The sequence below is a fragment of the Sarcophilus harrisii genome, chromosome 2 (genome assembly GCF_902635505.1).
Source record: "Sarcophilus harrisii chromosome 2, mSarHar1.11, whole genome shotgun sequence".
Taxonomy (NCBI): Eukaryota; Metazoa; Chordata; class Mammalia; order Dasyuromorphia; family Dasyuridae; genus Sarcophilus; species Sarcophilus harrisii.
This window is the reverse complement of record NC_045427.1, coordinates 570,586,934-570,613,922: the sequence shown is the minus strand read 5'-3', so window position 1 is coordinate 570,613,922 and position 26,989 is coordinate 570,586,934. Positions and strand designations below refer to the sequence as shown.

The following is a 26,989-nucleotide window of genomic DNA, read 5'->3' as shown; positions in this document are numbered from 1 at the left end:
ATTGGATCTTCTGACAGACTTCCTCTTGAAAAATCATGACTGGTCCTTTCAGGACCCATAGCAGCTATGAAAATGAGGTTAGATCCTAAAGGATTGTTCTAATAGAGTAGCCCATATCTTCTGAATGAAGAAATGGAGGTTGAGATCTCCAATTTCTTTAAAGAGAGGAGATAGAAATGTTTTCCTGCGGTTTTGAAAACATCAGGATTACAATACACCAGAAATGATATATTGGTCGTTCTCCAGAAGTCTAATAGCCCCTGACCAAGGGGAGTATAAATTCCCACTCCACCCTGGCAGCTGCATTTCCGTCCCCACTGGCCATCCTTCAAACTTCATGTTTGGGTTGGCAGGATCAGGTACCACAGAATACTTGATTCAATTTAAAAGTTTATTAGATACATATTAAAACTTTAGTGTTCCAAGTAGGAGGTGGCAAAAACTCTTGTGAAACTTTTCAGATGTCAGCTGCATTATTTCTTTCTCTCATAGGCAGAACAAATCCAAGATACCACCCCTCTGAAAGCAACCACGTTTGAAGAATTGGATCGAGTATACTTGGACCTCACACCACTTATGTCCTTCCCACCTGGCCCCAATCATGTGAAAATCCAACCTTCCCCTCATTCCTCTCCCCTTTTGGAAAAAGCCATCTTTAAGACAGAATTAGAAGATAGCACTGAAAGCTCTTTAGGAGACAGGGAAAAAGAATTCTGCCAAAAGTCTTTGGAAATAACACAAGAGCAGGTACCGGCTGGTTTCATGTTCAAATAAACTACTTTGTTTTCTCTTCTATTCCTATTCTTTCTCATTGTCTCAATTCTCATTACTTTCTCTAAATACAGAAACAGCCAGAAAGGTCAGAATCAGAAGAGATGTCTCCAAAAGGCACTGGTGTCAAAATCCAAACCCAACAGCAGAAAATCTCTTTCCCTCAGAGTGTTCCTGACTTCCAATTCAGCACAGCAACAGCGGCTCCTCCCCAGCCAGTGGCTACCCCTAAAGAGAAAACTGATAAGACCAAAGGGATCATTGCAGGTGGGTTTCCTAGCTATATACCACAAAACTTCCAGTTCTAGGATACAACCCACCAGGCTCTTTTCTCAGTGACTTCCCAGTTAGCAGATCCATTGGCCTTTCTCCTGTCTTCATCTTGCTCAGCAGCATCTGACGTGATTGTGACCATTCCCTCCTTTCTGGAGTTTCTTCTCTTGGCTGTTGTATTTAATAATTCATTATTTCGATTTATCACCTCTTAAATTTTCTGATTTTTTTCTTCTCACTTTTCTTCAAGGGTTCTACTTCTTTTCCATCCCCTAAAGGCAGGTACTCACTAAAATTCTGATCCCTGATTTCTTCTCTATCCTCTGTGCCTTCAAGATCTCAGTTCAGAGGTTGGCTTCCAATTTTGTTTCTCTAGCTAGGACTTCTCCAAAGAGATTGTAATTTGCTGGTCATACTGTGTCCTCCCTTCTATCACAGCACCTGTAGAAATTAAACTTGGCAAGAATAGGACTGAGGCTGAAGTGAAGCGGTACACAGAGGAAAAGAGGAGGCTTGAGAAGGAGAAGGAAGAAATCCGGAGTCACCTTGCACAGCTTCGGAGAGAAAGGCGAGAACTGAAAGACACCATGGTGAAATGTACAGGTGTGATACTAGTTGGAGGCATGAGATAGTATGTACATGCTATGTGGTATAGCCCCTTTGCAAAACATCTCTTCCTGAATGTCCTTATCCTAGGAAGCCACTACAATAGTGAGTTTCCTTAGATTGCAAAGTCAAAAAATTTCATAGAATGAATGGAACCTTTGTCGTTATTAAGTTCTACCATTCACAAAAAGAACTATTACATGTTCAACAAGTAGCTTTCCAGCCTTTGCTTCAAGAGCTCTTTCCCTTCAGTTCTTTTTAAAAATACAATTTTTGGATGCCTCTTGATTTTATGCTAGTCGTTTTCAAGTACAGACTGCCACCCCTTTCTCCCCCCCAAAAAAATTCCATACATACAGCATTGAACTCTTCTTCTAAGAAAAAAATATTCAGTAAAAACAACTTACATGGTGACTATGTCAGGCAGTGTGTCTTTATATTCCTCTATTTCTGCCAAAGAGAAAGAGATTTGTTGTTTTTTTTTTTTTAATCTATTTAGGACTGATCACTAAAATTATTTAGAGTTTTGACATCTGCTTTCTAATACATCATTTCATACAAGTCTTCCCATGTTTCTCTAACCTGTGATTGTATGACTCTAGTGAGCTTCCAGTGAGGAATTTCTTCTCCATTCTAGCTTAGTACCTTCTAAACATGAGTCAGTATTTTTTAGTGATAAGACTTGATTCTTGAATTCGAGGCTGGCTCACTACTTATGCAATCCTGCTTCATTTTTTCTTACCAAACAATAACAATATTCCTTTACATTCATATCCTAAAATCTGTTCAGCCATGCCCCCTAATTAATGGACTTTGTTTCTGGTTCTTGCTATTACAAAAAATATGCTGCTTCAATATTTCAGTATATATGGAATATTTCTGACTTTAATATTCCTGATCATAAGCCCAATAATGCTGAAGCTATTATTAATTTGCAAACATTGGGAAAGAGAGGAGTCTTTTAATGACTAAAAGGTACTTGCTAAATACAGCCATTGATGATGATAAGAATAAAGCACTCTGAGGTTTGCAAAGGGCTTTATAAATATTATTCCGAAGTTAGGGAAGTAACTAATACAGACAGGAATTTAATAATCCAAGGTAGTAGTTTCATGGTCTTGCCTATAGAAGAACTACTTTCAACAGTCCGAAATTTGTTTCAGCTACATCGGACCTGCTGTCCACATGGGTTTATTCCAGGGAAAGAAAAAGAGCTAGAAGGTCCTAAGGATATATATATAGCACCTTCCTCTAAAGTAGAGTTCTTAGTCTGGGACCCATAGACCCATACTGTAGATAGATTTCAGGGGTTTCATGAACACTGGGAGAGGGAAGAAGTTACGTCTTTATAATCTCTAATTGATATTTAGCATTTTCTTCAATTGTCTGTAAACAAACACCATCCCAAACATGGGAAGGGGCCCATAGGATCCATCTGACTGCCTAAGGAGTCCATGACACACAAAAAAATTTAAGGACTCCTTGACTGGGGATTTTCTCCTAGAAGGAAGATGGAAATTTTTTGTGATTCATGCCCCCACTGAATTTCCTCTAGGGGAAAAAGCCAAAACTTGTGTCTCCAGATCTTGGAGTTTCATAAAATGAATGGCATTGAAGAGAAGAGAGAAGGCTATAGGATTGCTATAGACAAAACCAAGAGCTTCAGAGTTGAGTTTTTTCTGTATTTAAAAGGATTTGTGAACTAAATGTGGGTGGAGAATGCAACTGTTTATAAATCTTGTTCCCTCCCTCTTCAGAAGTGAAGCATCAAGGTCAACAACCATAGCTGGATCTGCCTATCTCTATTGGGTAACCTTCATAGTGTAATTATATACGAGCTTGATATTATTTTCCTGGGTTTGGAAATAGAGAATATTAATAAGGATTATTATTAAGCACGTCTAACTATCCTAGCTGCAAAGCACCATCTTTATAAGCAAGCTTTGTAACTCAGAGCAAATGGTACCAATGTCAGCCCTTATGTTTTTCTCCCATAGAGAACCAATCGTTAAACATTCACTAGCAGTGGCTTCTTATTCTTTGTATCTCTCTGTAGCATTATGAATAGAGAAAGGCCTATGAGCCCAACTGACTTTGGGATCCTGGATAAGTCATTTAAACCCTCAGAAAGCCTTAGGCAACCTTCTGACTTAAGTAAAAGAGCAAAAAATAAGTCTCCTTTGATGGGGAAGCTCCCTATCAGATACCAACATAAAAATAGATATGATTGAGGGGAAAAATCCTAGGATTATAGATTTAGAACTTGAAAAATAACGTATAGATCGTCCAGTCCGCTAAGTGTCAGATTCGAGTCAAAATGGAGGGAGAAGGTACCCTGGGATTTCAAGAGCTCTAATTGGTCTATTCCACCCCATCTCTTCCTTTACAAATGAAGCCCCAGGGGGATAAGTAGTAATAATAATAATAACTGCTGTTATATAGTGCTTTCTATGCCCTTTTACAAATATTACCTCCTCTCATCCTCAAAACAATCCTGAGAGATACAGGTATACTTTATTTTATGGATGAGGAAAAAAGGCCCACGGAAGTTAAGTGATACCCAGGCTCACACAGCTAGCAAGTGTCTAAGACTGGATTTGAACTTTTCCTGACTCCAGGTTCAGTGCTTTATCCATTGCAGCTTGCTCAAGATCACATGTTAGAAAATTTGAGCCTAAACCATCCTTAGTCTCCATCATGATGACTGACTGGGGGCAGAACCTGACATTTGAGTAAGTGGAAGAAAGCAACTCTTTATTTATCTTTGTATCTCGTTGGCTTAGCAAACAGTAGGCACTTAAAGCATATTTGTTGAACTGTATTGCTTGTTCTCCAGGTATAATATAGTTCTTTGGAAGAAAACACAACCCCATGCTCCTTTTTGTCCTTCCTCTTTGCAGACAGGTGTGCCCTGGTCTGTCTGGAGCAGAGACTAAAGGAGATGGAGGAGGAATGCAGGGAGAAGGAAAACAGACGTGTGGACCTGGAACTGAGCATCATGGAGGTGAAAGAAAGCCTGAGGAAGGCGGAGGCAGGACCCGTGACACTGGGCACAGCAGTGGACACCACTCACTTGGAGAATACAACTCCCAAAGTATGTGTGCTGTAGGCTGTTGCTGCTCCAAGCCAGCCAGCAAAGAGTTGAAGAACACCATTTAACCCAGGTGTGGCTTCTATTTTGTAATTTCAGGCCAAAGCCCCCAATCCTGCTCCTGCTGCCGATTCTTCTCCAGTCAACTCTGCTACAGCTTTAAAAAACAGACCTCTCTCTGTCATGGTAACAGGCAAGGGAACAGTTTTAAGGAAAGCTATGGTAAGCAGGATTTGGGTTGTCAATGGTTGACAGAAGTGGGTGTAATCCATTGTTCATTCTCTGGCATTGCTTTTCCCTCCCAATCCTGTGGCATCCCCCAAGGGGAGGATGACTGAAATTTATTAACCCTGTAACTATTAATACCAGGGCAGCAGGAGGGAAACTGATTTTCTGGATCGAGTCCATTGTTGTAATTTTGTGCCTCTGCTTATTAGGGAGAGCCAAACCTGAAAGGGCCTTTGACTGCCCTGTATTTACTTTACTCGTTAACTTGATTACCAGGCATGTTACATTCATGGTGAGGTTTAAATTAGTAAGCCAAAAGGAACATACATTTCATAATTGGAACCTGGTGAATTCAGTAGCAGCTTGGAGAGCTGTAAACTGAAGGGAAGGGATCTGAAAACTCCTGTTGAGCTTATCAGTTAAACAGATCACATGAACCAAACCCTCATCAGACCTCTTTCAAGATTTACATTTTTCACTGCCAATTGCTTTTCTCCAGGAGTAGCATAACTTGATTTTCCCTGCAGGATAGAATGGATGGGTAGGAAATTTAATGTGTCATTTTCTGCTTTGCAAAGAAGTATAACTTGCCTGGGGCTGTCCAGCACTTCATTGGGGTAAAAGGAAACTAGAACCAAATCTAGTTCCACAACTGTTCAGGAGCCTTTTTAGGAATCCATCCCAAAGCACTTGTCAGAGAATCATAATCTGTTTAAATTGATCTGGTTTATCTCAGTTTTCTAGAGATCTGGCACAGTAATGAGCCCAGGAAACAAATTTCTATCTTTTCTATACTAATGGTGATATCAGCATAACATGAGAATGAGTTCCGTGGCCAGTGTGCTGAGTTAAGGCAATCTATTTCAAACTTAGATCTCACTTAGAATCAGAGGTTCAGTTTGCTTTAGTGGAATATACAAGTATTTTTGATGCATAAAATTCCATTTCTTTGATCTCGTCTGTATCTCTATACTCATGTCAACAGTACAGATTGCCGCTTCCTCTTTGTGGGCCTTTTGTATGTGTCATTCCATAAATCTTCCATCCAACATACTGCGAGACCTTCCTTTAAATCTCTTGATAGGATGTGAATATCAGCAGTACAGGCTGTCTTCTGAATATCCCTTTTTTCTCTACTTAACCAGCCCACATACTTTTAAATTCATACATTATTTCAAATAGACTTTTTGACCCTGCTTCTCTTGCAATAAATAGACCTCTCACTCACTGCGTTTATGGGTGATCACAAATTTAAGTAATTTAAGACTGGTATTCCACCTGTCTATTATTTCTGGCAGAATTACTGATAGTAAAAAAAAAAAAAAAAGAAAAAAAGGTACAGCTTTATTTCAGGGAAAAGCTAAAGATTATTTGAAGCATGACTTTGATACAAAAACAAAACAAAAAAAAAAACAAAACTTTTTTTATTTATTTGGGGGGGTGTTGTGTGTTCCAGGAATGGGAGAAGAAAGGAGCAAGTTAGGAAACTATCTTCCAATAAAAACTGATGTGATTGATATGGACCTTGGATGACAATCCTCCCAATTTAAGGTCTGGCATAAAGGCGGAAAACACTGAGCTTGGAGAGTCTGTTCCGAAGGAAAAGAAAGAGACTGAGACAACTGTGAACAGCAGAGGTCTTTGGCTAAGGACTCCCACACCTCCATGAGGTAATGGGGAGAGAGGAAGGAAGGACTCTTGTGTCCCTTTTTCACCAACCAGGGAATAACCGAAAAGGAAAGGACATATTTATAGGATTCCTAATCCATTGTTTTAAACAGGAATGCTACTGTTCTTAGGGATGGTTTGTGTATTTCTACATACAAATTTATCAATTGCATTATACTGAAATTTAGTTCATAGTTTCATAACAAGAGATTTTGTTTTTGTTTTGGGGGAGATTTAAGGGGAGGAAATGTGTGAAGAATTCAGGTATCTGAATGGTTCTCCCACTTGGAATTTCAGCTTGAATAACCAGGATAACTTAAAATCATCATCTCTATTTGATACTCAGCAGAAATTAGAGATACATTTTGCCTACTTTGAGGGAGCTGGCCTCCAGGGTTAGTGACTCAAATCCAGAGCAATTGTGCTATAGATAATTCAAACTCTCAGTTTCAGGCTTTTTGGTTTTTGATTCTATGCAAGTAGAAATAGACTAGAATTAAAAAAAAAATTTGCTTTTGAAAGAGGGTTGCCCTTTTAGAGGGAAGAAAAAGAATATGTGGCTTTACTTCAGGTAAGTTATTGGTAAAAGGCCCTCATTCACTAGTGTGAAGGACAAAAGAATGTTTTTTTTTATTTAACATGAGGATAATCTTCTACAAGGCTCTAACACATTTTATAAGTAACAGTGAGATCCTCACCTTAAAGCCTATAAACAAAAGCCATTTTTTTGAAAGGATGTGTTTTTTATCCATGTTAAAAAGTGGTGCCTCAGTTCTAGCTGAAAGATATTTCATTAACCAGGTTCAGTGGAAGATAAAAATTTCCTTTTCTTTTTATCAGGTTAGTTCTAATCTGTGGATTAACTATCTCAAACTGAAGGGATATAAGCACTCTTTTCCTCCGAGATAGGCAATGCCCAGGCTGCCTCCAAGAAAAATACCATGGAATTTGGTGAATGGGAATAAGAGCTTATTTTAGCCACTCCACCTTAAAAGGACAGTTTTAAAAAACTAACAGATGACATTCCACTTGGTGGCCCTTTTTTCTTTGATAGAAAAATAAACATATGGTGTATATTTGTTTCTACTTAAAAGGTTTTCAGACATTTCATCTTCACCTCAACCTCCCCACCCCAACATCTTTGTAATTCTTGTCTTTCTAATCACAGGGCATTTATTTCCTTTTTCATAAACTTGTTCTCGATGTTTTAGATATTTTTTAAAAAATAAAGTATTAAGTTTATTTTGGAGTTTTTTTCTCATGTTTCATGGGATCATCTGGATTGAGTAGGGACTCATCCAAAATCAAATTTATATTGTACTCAGTAATAATTGCAGCCCTTCAAATGAAACAGCTTCTAAGCTGAACTGTGTATCCAGACTAGTAGATTCCAGTTTATTAAAAAGCCATCTAATTTTTTAAGATTAAACAACAGTATCTGCTATCAAAGTTTTTTGGGGAATACCTTTTCTCTCTTCAAAAAAAAAAAAAATCACAATGATTATATTATCAAATAAACTGACAGTTAGGACTTGATTGGTGAGGATAAGTTCCATTTCAATGAAGGCCTTGGAAGAAATAATTGTAAAAAAAATAGAATTCCATTAGTCATTTCACATATGCTTCACATATAATTACTTCACACAGCTAGCTTTTTACTAATGATTATTTGTTACTGTTTTAAATCTGATTTTTATCAGGGTGAATAGCTTTCTCCACCAATATAGAATATAATCCTTCCATGCCTAGAGAAAATTATGTTATTTGAAATTTAGGAAAAGGTTTATCATTCCTTTTGTCAAATGTTTTTAAAAACAGTACCTCATAAAATACAAAAACTGAGCCCACAGCCTGTACCTGATAATTGGCATGTGATGCTGTGTGCTGGTTAATAGAGCCTAAGCAATCTCTCATATCAATCATCTGATGGCAATGAGATTTTTTTAGTAAGTGGTGTTATCTGCCAAATACAATCTCTAGGACCAAAGATTTAGAGATAAAAGTAATCTCAACATCTAGTCCAGACCTTTATAATCTATTAGAGTTAAGTCTTAATGGGTCTATGGACCCTCCAAAGGATCATGGAGTCCATGAACTTATATACTTTTTTTTTAAAACCTCATAACTGAAATTTATCATTTCCTTCAGTTATTCAAAAACATTATTCTGAAGAGAACATAAACTTCACTAAACCAGCAGAGTAGGTCAATGACACAAACAAAACTTAAGAAAAAGATTAAAAGCCTCTAATCCCACCTAAAATTCAAAGAAGGCAAGTGACTTGTCCGATATTACACAGAGATGAAGTAGCAGAGTTGGGATTCAACCCAAGACCCCTGACTCCAAAGCCAGTAACAGTCATGAAGGAAAACTGAAATACCATTAATACATATATTTTCAGTAACACATACTCAGAGATCACATTCATTGATGGTGCCTTGCTATATCAGATTTATTTCACTTTTAAAGCTCCAACACCCCTTAACTAGAGCAATAAGACAAAGAAGAGCTGTTACTATATATGGGGGGAAAGGACACAGCTAAGTTCTCAAACAGATAAAAGCATTTATGAAAAAGATCTCTGGAGAGTGTGATCCAGCAACAATTCTCAAACGAAATCACTGATGCTTTTAGTATGTGTGGTAGAGGCTTTTCCATAGGTTTTTTTTTTTTTTTTTTAGGTTCATTATTGCTTTTAAGGTAAATTTATATTTTTAAACCTTAATTTGCACTCTTTACTTGGAGTACTTCTGTGTAGAGGCCTCCACTAAAAAAGCAGACTTGGATAGGGTGCAAATAAGAGCATGGACCCAGCCACGTTCACTAGAAAACTGAACATTTTCCAAACCAACCACTTTTTGTTTGACCAAATCCTGGTAAAGAACCAGCCAACTAGGCTTTCTTCTTAATATTTTATTTTAAAACCTGGTTGACCTCTTTTAAAAAAGCAAAATGTGTCATATTAACATACTTTTTAAAAAAATTTAAGGCTTTTTCTAGTCCTCTCCCACTCTAAAGTAATAAAAACAACAGCTAAAAGGGGACAGAAGAAAGGTCATCAAGAACTCTTAAACAGTAATAACATTAATTAAAACTATAGTAAATTAACAAACACAATCTATCTGAGGGAACACAGTCTAACTGTATGGATTTCCAGCTGACTGAAATCCAACAATGTTCCATTCTCCCTCTGGTCTCGACCAGCTACTCTATCCTCCCTAAGCTTTTCCTCTATGTTAAAAAAATAAAAATAAAAATAAACAGATGTCAAATAGTGAATCTCCATTCTGGTAGCTTTAAAATTCCCATTTGGTAAGTCTGTCTTGGCACTGTGAATTCCATACTGAAGAATACTGCAAGTATAACTACATGTTACACATTATTTTTTACCTTATGTCCACATACCTTGAATCAGTTTTCCAAACCTAAAATGGATATAGAATGCTGCAGGTGAAAAATTCCCAAAATTTAAAGTCCTAAAATTCAGATGTTATAGTTTTCCCATGTGAACAATATGCAATTAGCATTACTAATTGGACAGTTCCATGTGCAGTCAATATTTCAGTAAACTTTCCTGACTTTCAAACCAAACACCAACTGAAGTCAATAAGCCAGCTTATCAATGCTGTTGCCTCTTGAAAAGGAAAGGTTGATTTAGGTAAATTGGCTGAAAGTGGATGATCATATAGTAGTTCCACAAGATACAATGCTAATTCAACTGCCCAGGTGCAAATGCTGTGATTGGTATCCTTGCTGCCCATTTGAAGAATATTGATGCAAGCCATGTGACCTGGGGGAATCGCCTCTCAAGATTCCTGGGGAAGGGACAAGAGAACAGAAGTAAATAATGGAGACTTTGTCTTTAGATCTATACTAATAAATTGAAAGATACATGATCCCCTTCTCTCCCTAAAAAGGTGATCAGAATCTCTCAAGATTTTCATCTTCTCCAAGCCAAAATCCCCAAAAATACCAGAGAGAAGAGCCTGACATATATTATCTCCCTCTAACTTGACCAACATATATATGTGTGTGTGTATAAATATAAATAAAAAATCCATTTTGGTTTTGTTGATTTTTTTTTTTTTTTTAAATTGGGTAAACTTCCAAGTTTTCATTTTTTCCCAGGCTTCATCTCATTTTGAAAAAAGAGAGAGACTTTAATAACTTTGAGGAGTTTGAAAGATAAACAAGAACTTGGAATCAAAGTGAAAGGGGGCAAATTCAAAAGCTACATTAAATAAAATCAAGAAATAGACTGGGGAAAATCAGCAAACAAATAACAAGCAACTATGGTAGAGAAGACAGACAGAAATTGAAAAGAAAACAACAATGTGAAAACTATGACAGAACCTCAAAGAAAAATGCTAACTGGACCCATGCCCGAGAAGAATTTCTGATAGGGTTAAAGAAAGTGATGAGTGGTACAGAAAAAGTTGGGGAAAGAAATGAAAGGTTTATAAAAAATTTATGAAATGACAATTAACAACTTAGTAAAACAAGAAAAGGTACAGAAATTCACTGGAGAAAAAACTTTAAAAGAATTGGCTAAATGGAAAAAAGGTATAGTGGCTCACTAAAAGTATTTTTATTAAAAATTGAATTGGGCATATGAAAGCTAATGACTCCATGAGACATCAAGAAACAAAACAATCAAAAGGGGAAAAATGGAAGAAAACGTGAAATATCAAATTAGAAAAACAATTGACGTGAAAAAAAAAAAAGATCAAAAAGACATAATTTAAGAATTATTGGACTACATGAAAGCCATGATCCACCCCCCCCCCCCAAAAAAAAAAAGCCTAGACAGCAAACATCAAGAAATTAAAGAAAAACTGTCCCAATATCTTAAAGGTAAAATAAAAATGGAAAGAATCCACTTATCCCCTCCTGAAACAGATCCCAATACGAAAACTCAGGAATAGTATTACCACATTCCAGAGTTTACATTGCCATAAAGAAACAAATATGAAGCTGATAAGGTTTAGATTTAGGGAATCAAAATGAAATTAGGGTTTCTGGTGGTCAGGGAGTTAAATAAGGTCTAGTGGCAGGTTTGGGGTTCAGGGAACCAAATGGAGGGGTTTGGCTCCCCTGCCACCCCTTGGGATTTGGCGCAAGGGTAGGGAGTTTTGGAGACTCCCTTCTGGCGGCACAGAGATTCTCTATAAAGGAATTTACAGACCCCAAAACCTAGATTGATAAGAGGTTTATTATGGGGATTGGAAGTAAGATTAAAGTCTGACTGGGGAAATAGGTGAGAGTAAAGAGAGAAGGGCACCGGAAAAGAATATATTCTAGCGGGCAGATCTATGGAAAATGGAGTTTTGTACTGAGAATCCAGTTCTCGGTGGACAGAAGATCCTGGCAGTAAAGGGTACTGCCAAGGTCCATCTGCAAAGACCTTAATTGATGGAAGCTCATTATATTGCTTGTCTTGGTGGGGTTTGGGAAACCCCAGTAGATCATCAGAATGGGGGCTGGGAGAGCCCAAGTTGGCTCAGATGCAGTGAGGGCTGGGACAAGCCCGGATCTCCTATTGGAATTCAAAAGGGTGCTTTTGATCAGGATTTGTGAATCAAAGGCCCTGGCATCCTAGACTGATATATCTCAGCCAGGAAAGGCTGGGAATCTTAAAGGAATCACAAATCAATAGGAAATACAGTTTCTTAAAGGGACCACAACCTGCTTCAAAGCTACAGTCAGGATCACACACTATTTAAACATCTTTCACATTAAAGGAGCTAAAATTATAACCAAGAATAACCTGCCCAGCAAAATTGTATATAATCCTCCAAGGTGTAAAAAAAAAAAAAAAAAAAAAAAGGATAATTAATATATACCTTTCAAGCATTCCTGATGAAAAGATCAGAGCTGAATAGAAAATTTGACTTCAAGCATAAGACAAAAGAAAAGCATTAAAAGATTTAAAAAAAAAAAGACTCAATAAAGTTAACATGTTTACATTCTTATATGAGAAGATGGAACATGTAATTCCTAAAATTTTTTTATCAGTAATAGGGCAGTTAGAAGCAATTTTCATAAAGGGTATGAGGATGAGTCAATTATATTGTGGTGATCTCAAAAAAATAAATGGAGTGAAAAAGAAGGATGTACTGAGAGAAGGGGGAATGGAGAGGTTGCATGAGGGAAATTATCTTACATAAGAGGTATGCAAGAAGTTTTACAATGGGGAGGGAAATGGTGGGGTGGGCAATACTTGAATCTCACTTTCATCAGAATTGTTTTTAAGAGGGAAGAATATACACAGACTTAACTGAATATGAAAATTGTCTTACCCAACAGGGAAGGGGACAGGAGAAAGAGGAATGAAAAAGAGTGTGTACAGGTTAAGGAAGGCAGTCAAAAGCAAAACAAACTTTTGAGTACAGACAGGACAGAGGGAAGTGGGGCAATTAGATGGTACAGTGGATAGCGCACCAGCTCTGGAGTCAGAGGGACTTGAGTTCTATTTCACTACTAGCTGCATGACCCTGGGCAAGTCACTTAACCCCAACTGTTCCCCCCCCCCCCAAAAAAAAGAGAAGGGTAAACAGAAGAAAATACAATGGAGGAAAATGCACAATTAGTACTCAACTCTGAATGTAAATGAGCTCATCTATAAAAGGGAAACAGCACAATGGATTAGAAACCAGAATCCAACAATATGTTTGATACAGAAAGACACCCACAGAATTAAAATAAGTATATGGGGCAAAATCTATTATGCTTCCGCTAAAAGCGGAAGCAAAAAGCCACAAAGCAAATCACAAAGCAAAAATAGACCAAATTAAAAGATAATAAACAGGAAAATTACTATAGACAATGAAGTAATATAAAAAAATTAAATTTCTCTGATAAAGGCCTCAATTTTTTTTTTATAGTAAGTTTTTATTGACAGAATCCATGCCAGGGTAAAATTTTTTTTTTTACAACATTATCCCTTGCACTCACTTCTGTTCAGATTTTTCCCTCCCACCCTCCACCCCCTCCCCTAGATGGCAAGCAGTCCTAGTATATCCTAGATACAATGTATGAGTGCAGATCCAAACAGTTTTCTTGTTGCACAGGGAGAATTGGATTCAGAAGGTAGAAATAGCCCGGGAAGAAAAACAAAAATGCAAACAGTTTACATTCATTTCCCAGTGTTTTTTTCTTTGGGTGTAGCTGCTTCTGTCCATCATTGATCAATTGAAACTGAATTAGGTCTCTTTGTCAAAGAAATCCACTTCCATCAGATTCCATCTTCATACAGTATCGTTGTTGACGTATATAATGATCTCTTGGTTCTGCTCATTTCACTCAGCATCAGTTCATGTAATTCTCTCCAAGCTTCTCTGTATTCATCTTGCTGGTCATTTCTTACAAAACAATAATATTCCATAACATTCATATACCACAATTTACCCAACCATTCTCCAATTGATGGGCAGCCACTCAGTTTCCAGCTTCTAGCCACTACAAACAGGGCTGCCACAAACATTTTGGCACATACAGGTCTCTTTCCCTTCTTTAGTGTCTCTTTGGGGTATAAGCCCAGTAGAAACACTGCTGGATCAAAGGGTATGCACAATTTGATAACTTTTGGGGCATAATTCCAGATTGCTCTCCAGAATGGTTGGATTCGTTCACAGCTCCACCAACAATGTATCAGTGTCCCAGTTTTCCCGCATCCCCTCCAACACTCATCATTATTTTTTCCTGTCATCTTAGCCAATCTGACAGGTGTGTAGTGGTATCTCAGAGTTGTCTAAATTTGCATTTCTCTGATTGATAATGATTTGGAACACACTTTCATATGAGTGGTAATGATTTCAATTTCATCATCTGAAAATTGTCTGTTCATATCCTTTGACCATTTATCAATTGGAGAATGGCTTGGTTTCTTATAAATTAGAGTCAGCTCTCTATATATTTTGGAAATGAGAAGGCCTCAATTTTTTAATGAAGCTCATTTTCCAATTGATAAATTGTCAAGTGATATGAATTGGAAGTTTTCAGCATAAGAAATCAAAGCTAACTATAGTCATGAAAAAAAATGCTCCAAATTACTATTGATTTAAAAAAGACAAAACAATTCTGAAGTTATCACCTTATCAGAAATGACAGATGCTGGAAGAGAGAAGGGAAAATAGGTATAATTCATTAACCTGCTGGTGAAGTTGTGAGCTGGTCTACCCATTCTGGAAAACAACATTTGGGGATATGCTTAAAAGGCTATAACACTGTTTTTACCCTTTGACTCAGAAACATTATTACTAGGTCTGCACCCAAAAAAATATAAAAGAAAAATGACCTATAGGTACAAAAATATTTATAGCAATTCTTTTTGTGGTGGCAAAGGATTGGGAATTGAGATGTCCATCAGTTAGTTGGAGGATACCTGAACAAGCTGCAACATGATTGTGATGAAGTACTATTATACTATAAGAAATAACAAGGGAGATGATTTCAGGGGGAAAAAATGAAGACTTGTAATGCAAAATGAAATGAGCAGAACTAGGAGATCATTGTGAGCTAAATAATGTAATGATGATCATCTGTGAAAGACTACTCTGATCAATACAATGATCCAAGACTATTAGAAAAGACAAGATAAAGGATATCTACCTCCAGAGGAAATACTGATGAAGCCTGAGTGCAATTTGAAAGGTAGTTTTTTTTCTTCTACTTCTAGTTCATTTTTTCATATAACATCTAATGTGAAAATATTTTGCAAGATTTCACACTTGTAATTGATATACTGCTTTGCCTTTCTGGTGGGGGAGGAGGAGGAATGAAGGCCAGAATTTGGAACTCAAAATTTCTTTTAAAAAGGATTGATTCTTCCTAGCTGTGTGACCCTGGGCAAGTCACTTAAGCCCAACTGCCTCAGCAAAAAACAAAAATAAAAACAAAAAGATTAAGTGTTCATGACCTCAAAAAGGGTCTTAGGAACTAATAGTTCTAAAGATGGAGAACCTGTGAGAAGTACTCCTGAGGAGATCCATGTCTTTCACCCACACACACACTCCCATTCTTCTTTATCCAAAGTAAATGAGTAGCTACTGTCTCACTTACTGTTCTCACAGTGGGGGCCTTCCCAGCCTCTGCACTCACATCGATAGCTCCCATTCTGAAGAATGCAGGTCCCATCATTCATGCATGGACTAGGTTTGCAGAGGTTGGCTGGCCGCTTGGCTTCTAGAATAGAAAAATTGTTGACCTGGAAAAGGCTCAGTCAAACTCAAGGGTCTTCACTTAGATTGACTGAGACAGGATTAAGACAAACTGACAAACCTAACAGAAAATTATAAGGGTTGGAGAGAAGATGGCCACAAATACACTATTTTCCTCTATACTATTAGGCTAGGGCAGGCTGGAACAGTGAGAGTGGACCATGCTACATCTCAGCATTAAAGTAGAATTTGTACACATAACATGCTTAGAATGCTGGAGTTGGGAGAGATCTCAGGACCATTTATCTAGCCCAAGGACTCAATCTGAGATCTGTGAAATTTTTTAAGAAATGTATTATTTTTCACTAATCTTTGACATGCTTTATAATGTTGTGTATTTTATTTCATTTAAAAAACATCATTCTAGGGAAGAGTTAAATTGACTTCACTGGAGAATCAGTGATTCATCAAAATTTAAGAAACTGATGCAGTCCATCTTCTCATTTTAGAAATGAGTAAGTTTAAGGTCTAGAGAGATGTCATTTGACCAAAGTTAAAGAGCTGGTAAATGCAAAGCCACGAGACAACCTGGGGCTTATTTTCTTTCCACTCCATTTGTTAACGTCATATCTAGTAACTATTCCTCAGTTATTTAATATACCTTTTATACCTCCAGAAGGAAAAAAAAATTTTTTTGCAGATTTGAAGATGGCTTAGGCTCAAATTCCAATGATGCTCCTCACTGTGTGATTTAACCTTTTGGAATCTGTTTCCTCATCTATAAAATGATAGTTGTATTGGTTGATCTCTCAGATACTTTATGCCTCCAAATCTATGACCCATTTTTTTCTTGTCAAAAGGAAACTGGCAAAAGAACTACAATTCATAAACACAGAGGCTACACGAGGTCTAGGACAGCACAACCATTAACAATCACAGCTCACCTTCACATATCTTTTCGATGAATAAGTCTTGATAATTCTTTAGGTCTTCATAAGAAGGCACATGTATTAGGAAGTCATGAGAGCCTGCAAGTCGTAGTAGCGTCTCCTTCAGAACAGGTCCCACACTTATGACCAGGATGGAGATGCCATTATTTCGAAGCTTCTGAGCAGGTACAACTGCATCTTCGGTGCCAGTCCCTTCGGTAATCACAACCACTGCCTTGCTCACACCAGGCCGGGCTCCCTTCTGCACAGTCATCACTTCATCATAGACATGCAAGAGAGCGCTGCCAGTGGAGCCTGTCCCACCCAGGTAAGGAGCCTGGTTGATGGCCTGCAGGAGGCTGGAGCTAGTAGGGTGTGTGTCCAAGGCAAATGTGGTCTGGACCCTCCTGCCATAGACAACCAGGCCTATCTGGGTCACATCCCGGTTGATGTTAAATTGGAGGGAGCTCTCTCTTACAAAGCTCTGGACCTTCAAGAAGTTCTCCTGTCCCATTGTGGCTGATGCATCCAACAGGAAAACCAGGTCCAGTGACTGAGATTGGCAGCCTAAAAGAACACAAACATCAAAGTCTGTAATACATCACTATCTAGCCCAGGAGTTTTTAACCTGGGACCAGCTAACTTTTTTTTTAAGTTGATAACTTTACTTCAATACAATTGGTTGATTTTCCTACAATTCTATTTATTTTATATATTTAAAAACATGGATTTAAGAAGAGATCCATGTTTCACTAGATTGCGGATAGAATGGAAGTGGAAGTGATAGAAGTGGGATGGGGGCAGGGTAGAACAACAGCTATTGCTATAAACCCATTGTCCTAAATAGAGATTTATTTCAAAATCTGTTGAATTTTGAAACCTGTTTGAGTTCCTCATGTACTAAATTTGTAATTTCCTTGGTACAGAGAACTCCCAGTGAGGAGATGGGCAGCTAGGACAGCTCTCTTCTTAGAATATCAACATATCACATTGCTTCTCTAAGTTATCTATATTAGTAAAAACACCATTTACTTTATGTCAATGTTTTCTTCAGCAATTTACTTTCCAACTGCTGGGCTTGACATTTGGATATCCTTCCTTCCTCAGGAAACTAACTTGTCACTAGGAAACCTCACTTTCCTGCAAGCTTGAATTTGCCTGGTATTCTCTGCCCTGCTAATTGGAGGTCAGGGTCATGAGCTCTAACACCTTTACTTAAGAAAAGGCCTCAACTTAGTCTTTTCCCCTTTCTCACCAGCTATACTGCTTTTGATTTTTTTTTTTTTTTTTTTTTTTACTTTTCTTCCATACTTCTGCACCAGATACCTCCTCACTTTTCAGTTTCCTTTTCTTTTCTATTTTTATTTTGGGGGGGGGGGGAGAAGTAGTCACCTTCTTTAGTTAAGACTGTAAGTTCTCAGAGGACAGGTTTGTTTAACATGTTTGCATATCCGGAAATTGGCAGATTCCCTGTAATATAGTATGTACTTAATGTTTATTGACTGGAGATGAATGCCTTTTATTAGGAGGGGTATATTTTTCAATGAGCTCTGGGTTATTTGGGTCAAGATTCCCTTTGAGAAGAAGCTTCCCAAACCAATATTCTTTATTTCTTAGTAAATAAACATCTTACCTGGCTTCTGGAGAGTGCAGATTTTTTTCTGGAGTTCAGGTATTTTGTTGAAAAGGTCTTGAGGGTTAGAGTAGGTTATTACCTGCTTTGGGTTGCCAGTGATTTCTTCCAGCTCTGCTCTCAGAAACTCACTACCTACCCCAATCAGGAAGAGATTCCGATCACGGGCATATTTTACTGATCCTGCCACAAGGTCTTGGGACCTTGAGTCAGTAAGCAGGACCACTACCCGGCGTGGCTGGGGGTCATGAGTCTCTCCCAAAGGAAGAGTGTCCCTGAAGCCATGATCAGTAACATATTCCAGAGCTCTGCTCGTCAGTGTGGCTCCTCCCGTGAAATGCATTCTGTCCAGGCTCTTCATGAGGCTGGGCACATCCTCGTATTCTCCCATTTGGATTGGGATCTCTACCTCCTGGCTGTATTGGGCCACTGCCACATTTACCGGAGAGTCCATGTTCACCACAGCCTGAACAAACCTCTTTAGAAAGGCTTTAGCCTGAAGGAATCCCTCCAGAGTTGTACCAGAGGAACTATCCAGCAAGAAAAGGATGTTGACACTGCATTCCAGGCTCAACTTTGGTGCTGAAAGGAGAGAAATCATCATTATCATCAATCAATCAACTGCCAGGGCAATGGCACAAAAATGTGAGATGATATCATGTTTGAGGAACAATAAAGTAGGAAAAGCAGAACAGTAAGATTGGATCATAGTGTGTGTGTGTGGATGGGAGTGAAGTGTAAGAAGACTAAAAATACAAAGGGGGCTGGGTTGTAAGGAGCTTTATAAATGCCATAAGACTTTGTTTGATCATGGGGTGGAAGGGAACCATCAGAGTTACCAAGTAATATCATCAGATCTACACTTCAGGGAAATCAAAGGGGCATTTGAGGGGGAGGATGGCTTGGAACAGGGAAGAGATTTGAGAAGGGAGACCAAACAATTTAGAAGCTGAAGAGGGATTAAGCAAGAGTGGAGGCAGTGTGAATGGAGAAGGGACATATAACAGGGGTTGGGAGGGTAAAAATGACAAAAATGTAAGGGACCGAGAATGACAATGAGGTTGTAAACCCAAGTGACTGGGAAGTTGATGGTGCCCTCAATAATAAGGACATTCCAAAGATAGGAGGACATAAAGGAAAGATAGTCCATTTGGCTTTGAACATGTGAGATTTTGAGATGTTGGTCATATCTAGTTTGAAATATTAGGTAGTTGCTAACGTAGGACTGGAGATTAGAAATTAAGGGTAGATACACAAGTCTCTGAAATCATTTCATAAACATGATTGAACCCATAGGATCACCAAGTTAGATAGTGCAGAGCTAAAAGATAACCCCACAATTAAAGGACATGACATGAAGATCCAGCTAAGGAGACTAAAAAGGGAGTGGTAACACAAGGAGAGAAGTCAGAATCATGAAAATTCAAAAAGGAAAGAGTATCTAGAAGAATGTGATCAAGAGTGTTAAATGCTGTAGAAAAGTCAAGGAGGATAAGGATGGAGAAAAGGTCCTTAGATTTGGCAAGCAAGAGCTCATTAGAAACTTTGAGCTCTTGATTGCCAAATCTAAGGGCCTTTTCTCCATGGAAGGGAGGAGAAAGACATCACAGTCTAGATACAGAACTCAGAGGCTGACACAGATACAGTCTGCAACCAGGCACTCAAAGGCATGGATTACTTGTGACCAGCAACAATCATTTTTATTTTGAAATGTCTCAGTGTAGATGAATGGGATCATCTTGTCCTCCATCACAGCTTCACCTTATACCTTCCATTGAAAGCACTGATAAAGAGGCTGGAAAACGAAACCAAACTACAGGGAGTGCTCTGGTTGGACCTTGCATGGCTCCACAGCAAGCTGCTGCTTTCAAAACAATTGTTACAGATCAGTAGAAACTGATGGCTAAGAGAACAAACACTTACCACAGTTGGCTTCCCCTCCAAATCCAAAGGGACAGAGACAATGGTACTTGTCTAACCCTTCTAGAACACATGTGCCTCCATTCTGGCAGGGCTGGGAATCACAAGGATCTATCAGGCAGAGTCAGCAGAAGGAAATGTGCATTAACCAAAAACCGAGTTAATCAAGAGGCAAAGTGATGGTATGACATGGAGCTGTAGTCTCAGTTCTTAGGCCAGTACCATCAAAACTTTATTGCACTCTAAGCAACAGTAGTTAATGAGACTGTGGTATAAGGGGAAAATGCTGTCTCTGGAATAAGCAAATCTGGGTTCAAAACCTACCTCTGGCACTACTTGTGTGACTGGGCAAAATACTTAATCTCTCTGGGGTTCAGTTTCCTCATCTGCATATGGTCTTTTTGATCTTATGATCTCCATCTGTTCAGTAGAAATATTTTCTCAAGTCAGTGACTGACTCAAGAAAGAACAAACACCTAATTAGTGCTGAGAGTCAGCTAACTAACAATAGAGTCTGTCTCTAGTTCTGTTGCTGAATAATAGTTTGTCAGAATAAATGTGGTCCTATATATCTTAATTATAGCATGAGAGTGTTGATTGAACCTGGAGAAATTTAAGGCTGGGGAAATTTAGGCATGTTTTATTTAAATAAAACTAGCTCCTTTCACTTAAAACAAAATAGTTTTGGGCAGGATTGGCACAAAAAGAATCCTGAAAATCATTATTCTCCCTCACTTCTGGGATCCAAATCAGCAAATGATTTTGAATTGTGACAAGGATAAAGAGTACAATGGCACAATGTATGTAATGTCACATTCAGTATCAACCCAATTTGTCCCAAGATATTGATTGGAAGGTTTCTCAATTTTTAAATGCAAGCTTTCCAAAGGAATGTGAATAGGGATGAGACCTGCAATTTCATTAGATATAGGGAAGTTCTTCAACTAAATCCAAGTCAATGTCTTTTCTGCAATTTATAGTCTTAGAAGGATGACTAAATCATTTAGAGCTTAAGTGACTTGTCCAAGGTCATGAACCCAGAATATGTCAGAGACAGGCCTTGAATCCAGGAAGTCCTGGCTTTAATGCCAGCTCCTTTCCTACAATGATTTTTCTCAACTATTTTAAAAGGTCTTCAGTTAGAGGTATGGTATCAGTGACAAGCTAAATCTACTTAAACATCAAGTATTATATAGTCATCTCTTCCCTATCATGGTTTCAATGTATTGCAAGTCAGCATAAGAAATTAAATGGGAATTTGAGGGGAGTTTTGCAGAAGCCACAGATGATATGAAAAGGCCAGCAGATGACACAGAGTCCATGAGCAAATACTTAACCCAAATTTCACAATAAGGTACTCTGAATACCCCATAAAAGAGAAAGAAAAAATTCAGACCTCTTCTCTGGTACAAAGGGAGAACTAAAAAAATTTACTGATTTTCCAGATCACAGGGGATCCACACCTCTAAACCCCACAATGTGGAAGGGATAACTCAATGTGCAACTGTATCCTCTGTAAAAGCAGGATCCAGTCTGAATAATTCAGTCCCCGACAAGAACTCAGCTAGCAACAACTTGATTATGGGCTTGGGTAACTGGGTGATTGTGAAGAGAATATAGATGCGCTTACAACATACAAGCACCGCCTGTCCCTAATCTGCTTTCAAGACCTCTTTTACCAAAAAGCCTAAGTTTGTTCCCGAGAGGCAGAAACAAAAGTTCACTCAGAAGATCATACCTGGACATACTGTTCTGTAGCATGTGGCCGGGTGGGTTATGAAAACTTTCTTCCAGCTAAAAGTGAAGAAAAAGTATAAGACTTGATTCAATTCAATTCAGCAATTATTGACTACATTCCAAGGGCTGAGCTAGGCCTTGGGAACATAAAGACAAAAATGCAAAATACTTGGAAATGGCTAGGAAGGGATGCAAGATATACTCAAATCAGTTAAGATAAAATAATTTGAGGAAAGAGAAAGAATTAACAACTTAGTTGGCAAAGGAGGATGGAAAAAGGCTTCCAGAGATAGGAGGAAGCAAAGACAAAGAAAAAAGCCTGAGCAAGGAGATGGGATAGGAAGTTTGGAAGATCACAGTTTGCCTGAAATAAAGATTACATGAAAAGGAATAATAAATATGATTGTGAAAAGCTCTATGTTTTATTCTATAGATTATGGGGGACCAACTAAAAAAGTAAGTGGGATAGTCCATCTGAGTTTTAGAAAAAAATTTTTAATTAAAGCTTTTTATTTTCAAAATATATACATGGATAATTTTTAACATTCACCCTTATAAAACTTTATGTTCTAATTTTTTTTCCCTCCTTTCTCCCCATTCCCTCCCCTAGGTGGCAAATGATCTACTATATGTTAAACATGTGCAATTCTTTTACACATGTTTCCACAAATATCATCTTGCATAAGACAAATCAGATCAAAAAGGAAAAATATGAGAAAGAAAACAAAATGCAAGCAAACAACAATAGGAGTGAAAATACTATGTTGCGATCCATATTCAGTTCCCACTGTCTTCTCTGTGGTTGCAGATGGCTAAGAAATATTTATTTAGCAGCTGTGTGAAGCCTGAATTGGAGAGGGGAGAGTTTGACAGTAGGGAGGCCAATTAGGAGTTAATTACAAGGGTGATGAATATTTGAATGAAAGTTTCCAGTAAAAGTGAAGAATCTTTGAAAGGTGGTAAGGATGTTAGAAGTAGATTGGACATAATTTGGTCTAGATGTGTGGTATGTGAGGAAGAGGGAGGAATCAAGATTAACTCAGGTTGAATCCGAGTTACTGGGAGAATGATGTTTATTTCTCTCCAAGAACTAAGGAAGTCTGGAAAACGCCTGGAAGTCAGAAAGGGAAGGGAAGACAAAGAGCTCTATTTTGGATATGTTGAGTTTGAAATGTGGAATATCTATGTGGAAATGTCCAGCAAGAAAAAATTAATTGATAGTTGAATCCACCTGACAGTTACCAAGATAAAGTTCATAAATGAATCTATGGGGAGAGAAAAGAGTGAGATAGAGGGAAAGGAACAGAGTAGCAGAGGTATCCATGTCAAAGCCTATGAAAGACCTACAAATCAGTGAATGGGAAATGGATGATGATCTAGCAAAAATTGAGAAGAAAAGATTAAACAGGTAGAATAAGAGAAATCAATGTCAAAGAAGCCAATGGAAAATTGAGCTGGGCACAGTGAGGTTGGCTGCAGGGGTGAAATGGGTACTAAATGTAAATCGATTGAGTATATTTAAAATGTTTCCCTTTTTTTGTTCACAATTCCTATAGAAGCTCTGCTTTGTGACAAAGGAGTTATGACTTACCCCAGTGGAGAGGATATTCGAACCTATCAAATTGAGAATTAAACCATCTCTTCTGGAGGCAGTATTGTACTGTGAGGGGAATCCTGGCCTAAGATCACTTCTAATTTTGATTTGGCCATTAAGAAGTTGTGGGACTAATATTGAACAAAAGATATTTCAACTCCTTGGGACTCATTTTCCTCTGAATCAGAAGCTAGTTTCTAAAACATCAGTTATAACTCTAGAAGAGGGTGGGCTGGTCAGGGGTGAAGGGATAACCTGTGGTCAGAGGGTTCCCTGGCTCATCCCAAGTCAGCCTTTTAGAAACTGGAAATAAGTTGTACTAGTGTAAAATGTCTACCCAGGAGAGAAAAGCCAAGTCAATTAAGGTTCCAAGAAACAGTTAACATGTCTGCTAAATTGCCAGCTCATTAAAGATTTCTCTCCCTTGTTTGGGACCAGGTCCCACAGATCTCATAATATTACAAGCCCAAGCAAAGGCAAGTCTTCATGTCTTTGAAATGAAAAGAAAGCTTTGAGGGGAGGGATTAAATGGAATTTCTTCAGTTGAGCAGGGTTATTAACCTAGTAGGAGAGTCTATATTTCCTTTAATTTTTTTTTCCTTTTTTTTTTTATTTTTTTAAATTTTTTTAAATTTTTATTTATTTATTTTTTAATAGCCTTTTATTTACAGGATATATGCATGGGTAACTTTACAGCATTAACAATTGCCAAACCTCTTGTTCCAATTTTTCACCTCTTATCCCCCCCACCCTCTCCCCTAGATGGCAGGATGACCAGTAGATGTTAAATATATTAAAATATAAATTAGATACACAATAAGTATACATGACCAAAACGTTATTTTGCTGTACAAAAAGAATCAGACTCTGAAATATTGTACAATTAGCTTGTGAAGGAAATCAAAAATGCAGGTGTGCATAAATATAGGGATTGGGAATTCAATGTAATGGTTTTTAGTCATCTCCCAGAGTTCTTTTTATGGGCATAGTTGGTTCAGTTCATTACTGTTCCATTGGAAATGATTTGGTTGATCTCGTTTATATTTCCTTTAACAGCACTGAACTCCATATTTAGGAAGATTACTCTTGCCCCTCTGTTAGAAAAGCAGAAAGTTGAGTTGTTTTTTCTAGGATCAAGATGGATACACATGAGTTCACCCCCCATCTCTTGGCCATTCCCTTGTATGACTCTGTGACTGGGATCAGAGGTACAGCCTGTAGTCACAGAGTTAAAGACCCATAGATCTTTAGAGCTGCAAGGGAGTTTCGAGATCTTAGAGATCACAGACTGGGAGATGGCATTGAGGCAAATCTATAATGTTATAGATGGGGAAAGTGAGCCCCAGAGAAGAGAGGTTAACTGTCTTGTCCAAAGTCACACAGGAAGTATCAAGGTCAGGATCTGAATCTCTTAGTAGCAGACAGGACGATTTAAAATCAGATTTTATATTTGCCAATTCAGTGCTCATTATGACAGCTAGGTGATACGTTGATTGGAGTCAGGAATACCTAAGTTCAAATCCAGTCTCCAACACTTCTAGCCATATGATTTGGGGAAGTTATTTAACATCTGTGCAGTTTGCTGTTGTGAGAATCAATTGTGATAGTTTTAAAGGGCAAAAAACAGTGCTGTGCACATTGTAGGCATTAATATAAATGTTGGGAATCATTATTATATAAGAATCAAGCTGAGTTTCAGTTCTACCATGCTCTTGATGAGATACAAATCATGAGGGTAGGGACTGGTGAAGAATGAATCCACAGGCTTAAATCATCGCCAAGGGGCAAAGTTTTATTATAATGCCACAAGGCAGGCAAAGTTCCTACCTGGGACCATTCCCTGTCTCATACTCTAATCCCTTCTGCTGAAGACTCTATTGACTCTGCCATGACATCCCACATATACTGCTTCTTTTAGAATTTAATTAGATGAACCATGCATTTCTGGTCCTGGTCCTAGGACCCAAAGAATATAGTGGACTCACCTGTAGAATGGGCAGAGGGATGAAATTACTGCATTGGTTTTCTTTGAACCTCTCCAGCACAAAGAGTTCCCAGTAACCTCTCTGATGGTTTCAAGTGTCTTTCGTTCACAAAGATGAGGCTCAATTCTGCAACCTGGGGTAAACACCCCCAAAACAAATGCCAGGGAGTTCATCCTATTTTTCCCTGATTGTTGATACCAACTATAGTGTATAGGTTCCACTCATCTTTACCAATCATTTGCTTACACTTTGGGGAAAGGGGTCCTAAGAAAAGTCAAGTGATAGGAGAGGGTTATGGTTGGAGACCCAATGACCTTAGTGCTCTAAGTGGAGCTTCCCAACTTTTCTCAGTCTGAAAGATGGTTTTGAATTAAGATATATCAAGAATTCCAATCAAATCATCCTCCAAACCACCCCGTCCACCAACTATGCCATACAGATACATAGATAGGTACATAATATATGTGTACATGTATATTAACATAGGTATGTGTATGTGCATGCACATATACATACACACATGCACAGAAGCCCTTCTTCTTTCACAGTCACCACTGTTTCATTATTTTCATTCTATTGCCCCATGGTCAAAAATTAGCAAATGGGGGAGTAAGAAAAGCTATTCTATATCAAATCTGCCATAATAATCCAGCTGAGAAACAGGAACTAAAAATTAGTGTGAGGAGCAAGAAAGACACATGAAGGAATAAAGAGGAAACAATTTCTACCTCCTTAAATTTGTCTCTTCAAAAAATATGGAGGGAAGTACTACCTACTCACAGATAGGTAACAAAGTCCAGGCTTGACACTAAAGTTATTGGGCCCAAAGATAAGCCCTTCAAAGTAATCATCATCAACCTAGCTGTCAAACCCCAAGCTTCACATTCAGATTAGATAAATACATGAGGCAAGGCTACTCATGGATCCAGCACAGGGTAGCAGGAACAGAAGGCAAAAATAAGTAGCATTTTATGGATATTCTTTTCTCTTACAATATTGTCCTTAGAAATTCCAACCCTTTCCCTTTGAGGACCACCTCTGCTCTGTGAAGCTGAGGCTGTGCAAATACGCAGAAAGATTTTTACCTGGAGCTGTGGCGTTGCAGATGCCCAAGCTGGAGAGAGTGCTATACAGGCCATTGGTAGCATCATCCACATGTTCTGCAAACAACATATATTGATCCTTGGGTTCACTTGCCAAGATATGCAGCTCCGTCCACCTGCCCAACAGAGAAAAATTAAAGCAGATCCTTTCCCAGTGGTCACAAGAGCATATGTAATTTAAATGACAGAAGACCTTATTAACCTCATTTTGAGAGTACAGGTGAGTGTGAGTTATCTTATTAAGGATCTTATATCTTTGGATGGAGAGGTCAAGACTTTTGGACCACGTAGAT

The 26,989-nt window shown here is 38.2% G+C and overlaps 2 protein-coding genes across 6 annotated transcripts in view; one reads left to right on the top strand and one right to left on the bottom strand.

Moving 5' to 3' along the window:
* Positions 1 to 7,558, top strand: part of AFAP1L2 (actin filament associated protein 1 like 2) — a 130,020-nt gene extending 122,462 nt beyond the window's left edge. For all 5 annotated transcript variants that reach the window (XM_031955883.1, XM_023495775.2, XM_023495771.2 and 2 more), the window contains 6 exons: positions 493 to 747; positions 846 to 1,038; positions 1,483 to 1,647; positions 4,551 to 4,744; positions 4,841 to 4,963; positions 6,426 to 7,558. In XM_031955883.1, coding sequence (XP_031811743.1) covers positions 493 to 747; positions 846 to 1,038; positions 1,483 to 1,647; positions 4,551 to 4,744; positions 4,841 to 4,963; positions 6,426 to 6,452 — 957 coding nt within the window. In that variant the 3' untranslated portion in view covers positions 6,453 to 7,558. The remainder of the gene's footprint in view (positions 1 to 492; positions 748 to 845; positions 1,039 to 1,482; positions 1,648 to 4,550; positions 4,745 to 4,840; positions 4,964 to 6,425) is intronic.
* A 1,933-nt stretch (positions 7,559 to 9,491) lies between these two features.
* Positions 9,492 to 26,989, bottom strand: part of VWA2 (von Willebrand factor A domain containing 2) — a 50,277-nt gene continuing 32,779 nt past the window's right edge. Inside the window, exons 7-14 of the mRNA XM_003755372.2 lie at positions 26,679 to 26,812; positions 25,594 to 25,726; positions 22,016 to 22,071; positions 20,281 to 20,388; positions 18,358 to 18,939; positions 16,740 to 17,291; positions 15,698 to 15,820; positions 9,492 to 10,452 (exon numbers count right to left, since the gene is read on the bottom strand). Coding sequence (XP_003755420.1) covers positions 10,352 to 10,452; positions 15,698 to 15,820; positions 16,740 to 17,291; positions 18,358 to 18,939; positions 20,281 to 20,388; positions 22,016 to 22,071; positions 25,594 to 25,726; positions 26,679 to 26,812 — 1,789 coding nt within the window. The 3' untranslated portion in view covers positions 9,492 to 10,351. The remainder of the gene's footprint in view (positions 10,453 to 15,697; positions 15,821 to 16,739; positions 17,292 to 18,357; positions 18,940 to 20,280; positions 20,389 to 22,015; positions 22,072 to 25,593; positions 25,727 to 26,678; positions 26,813 to 26,989) is intronic.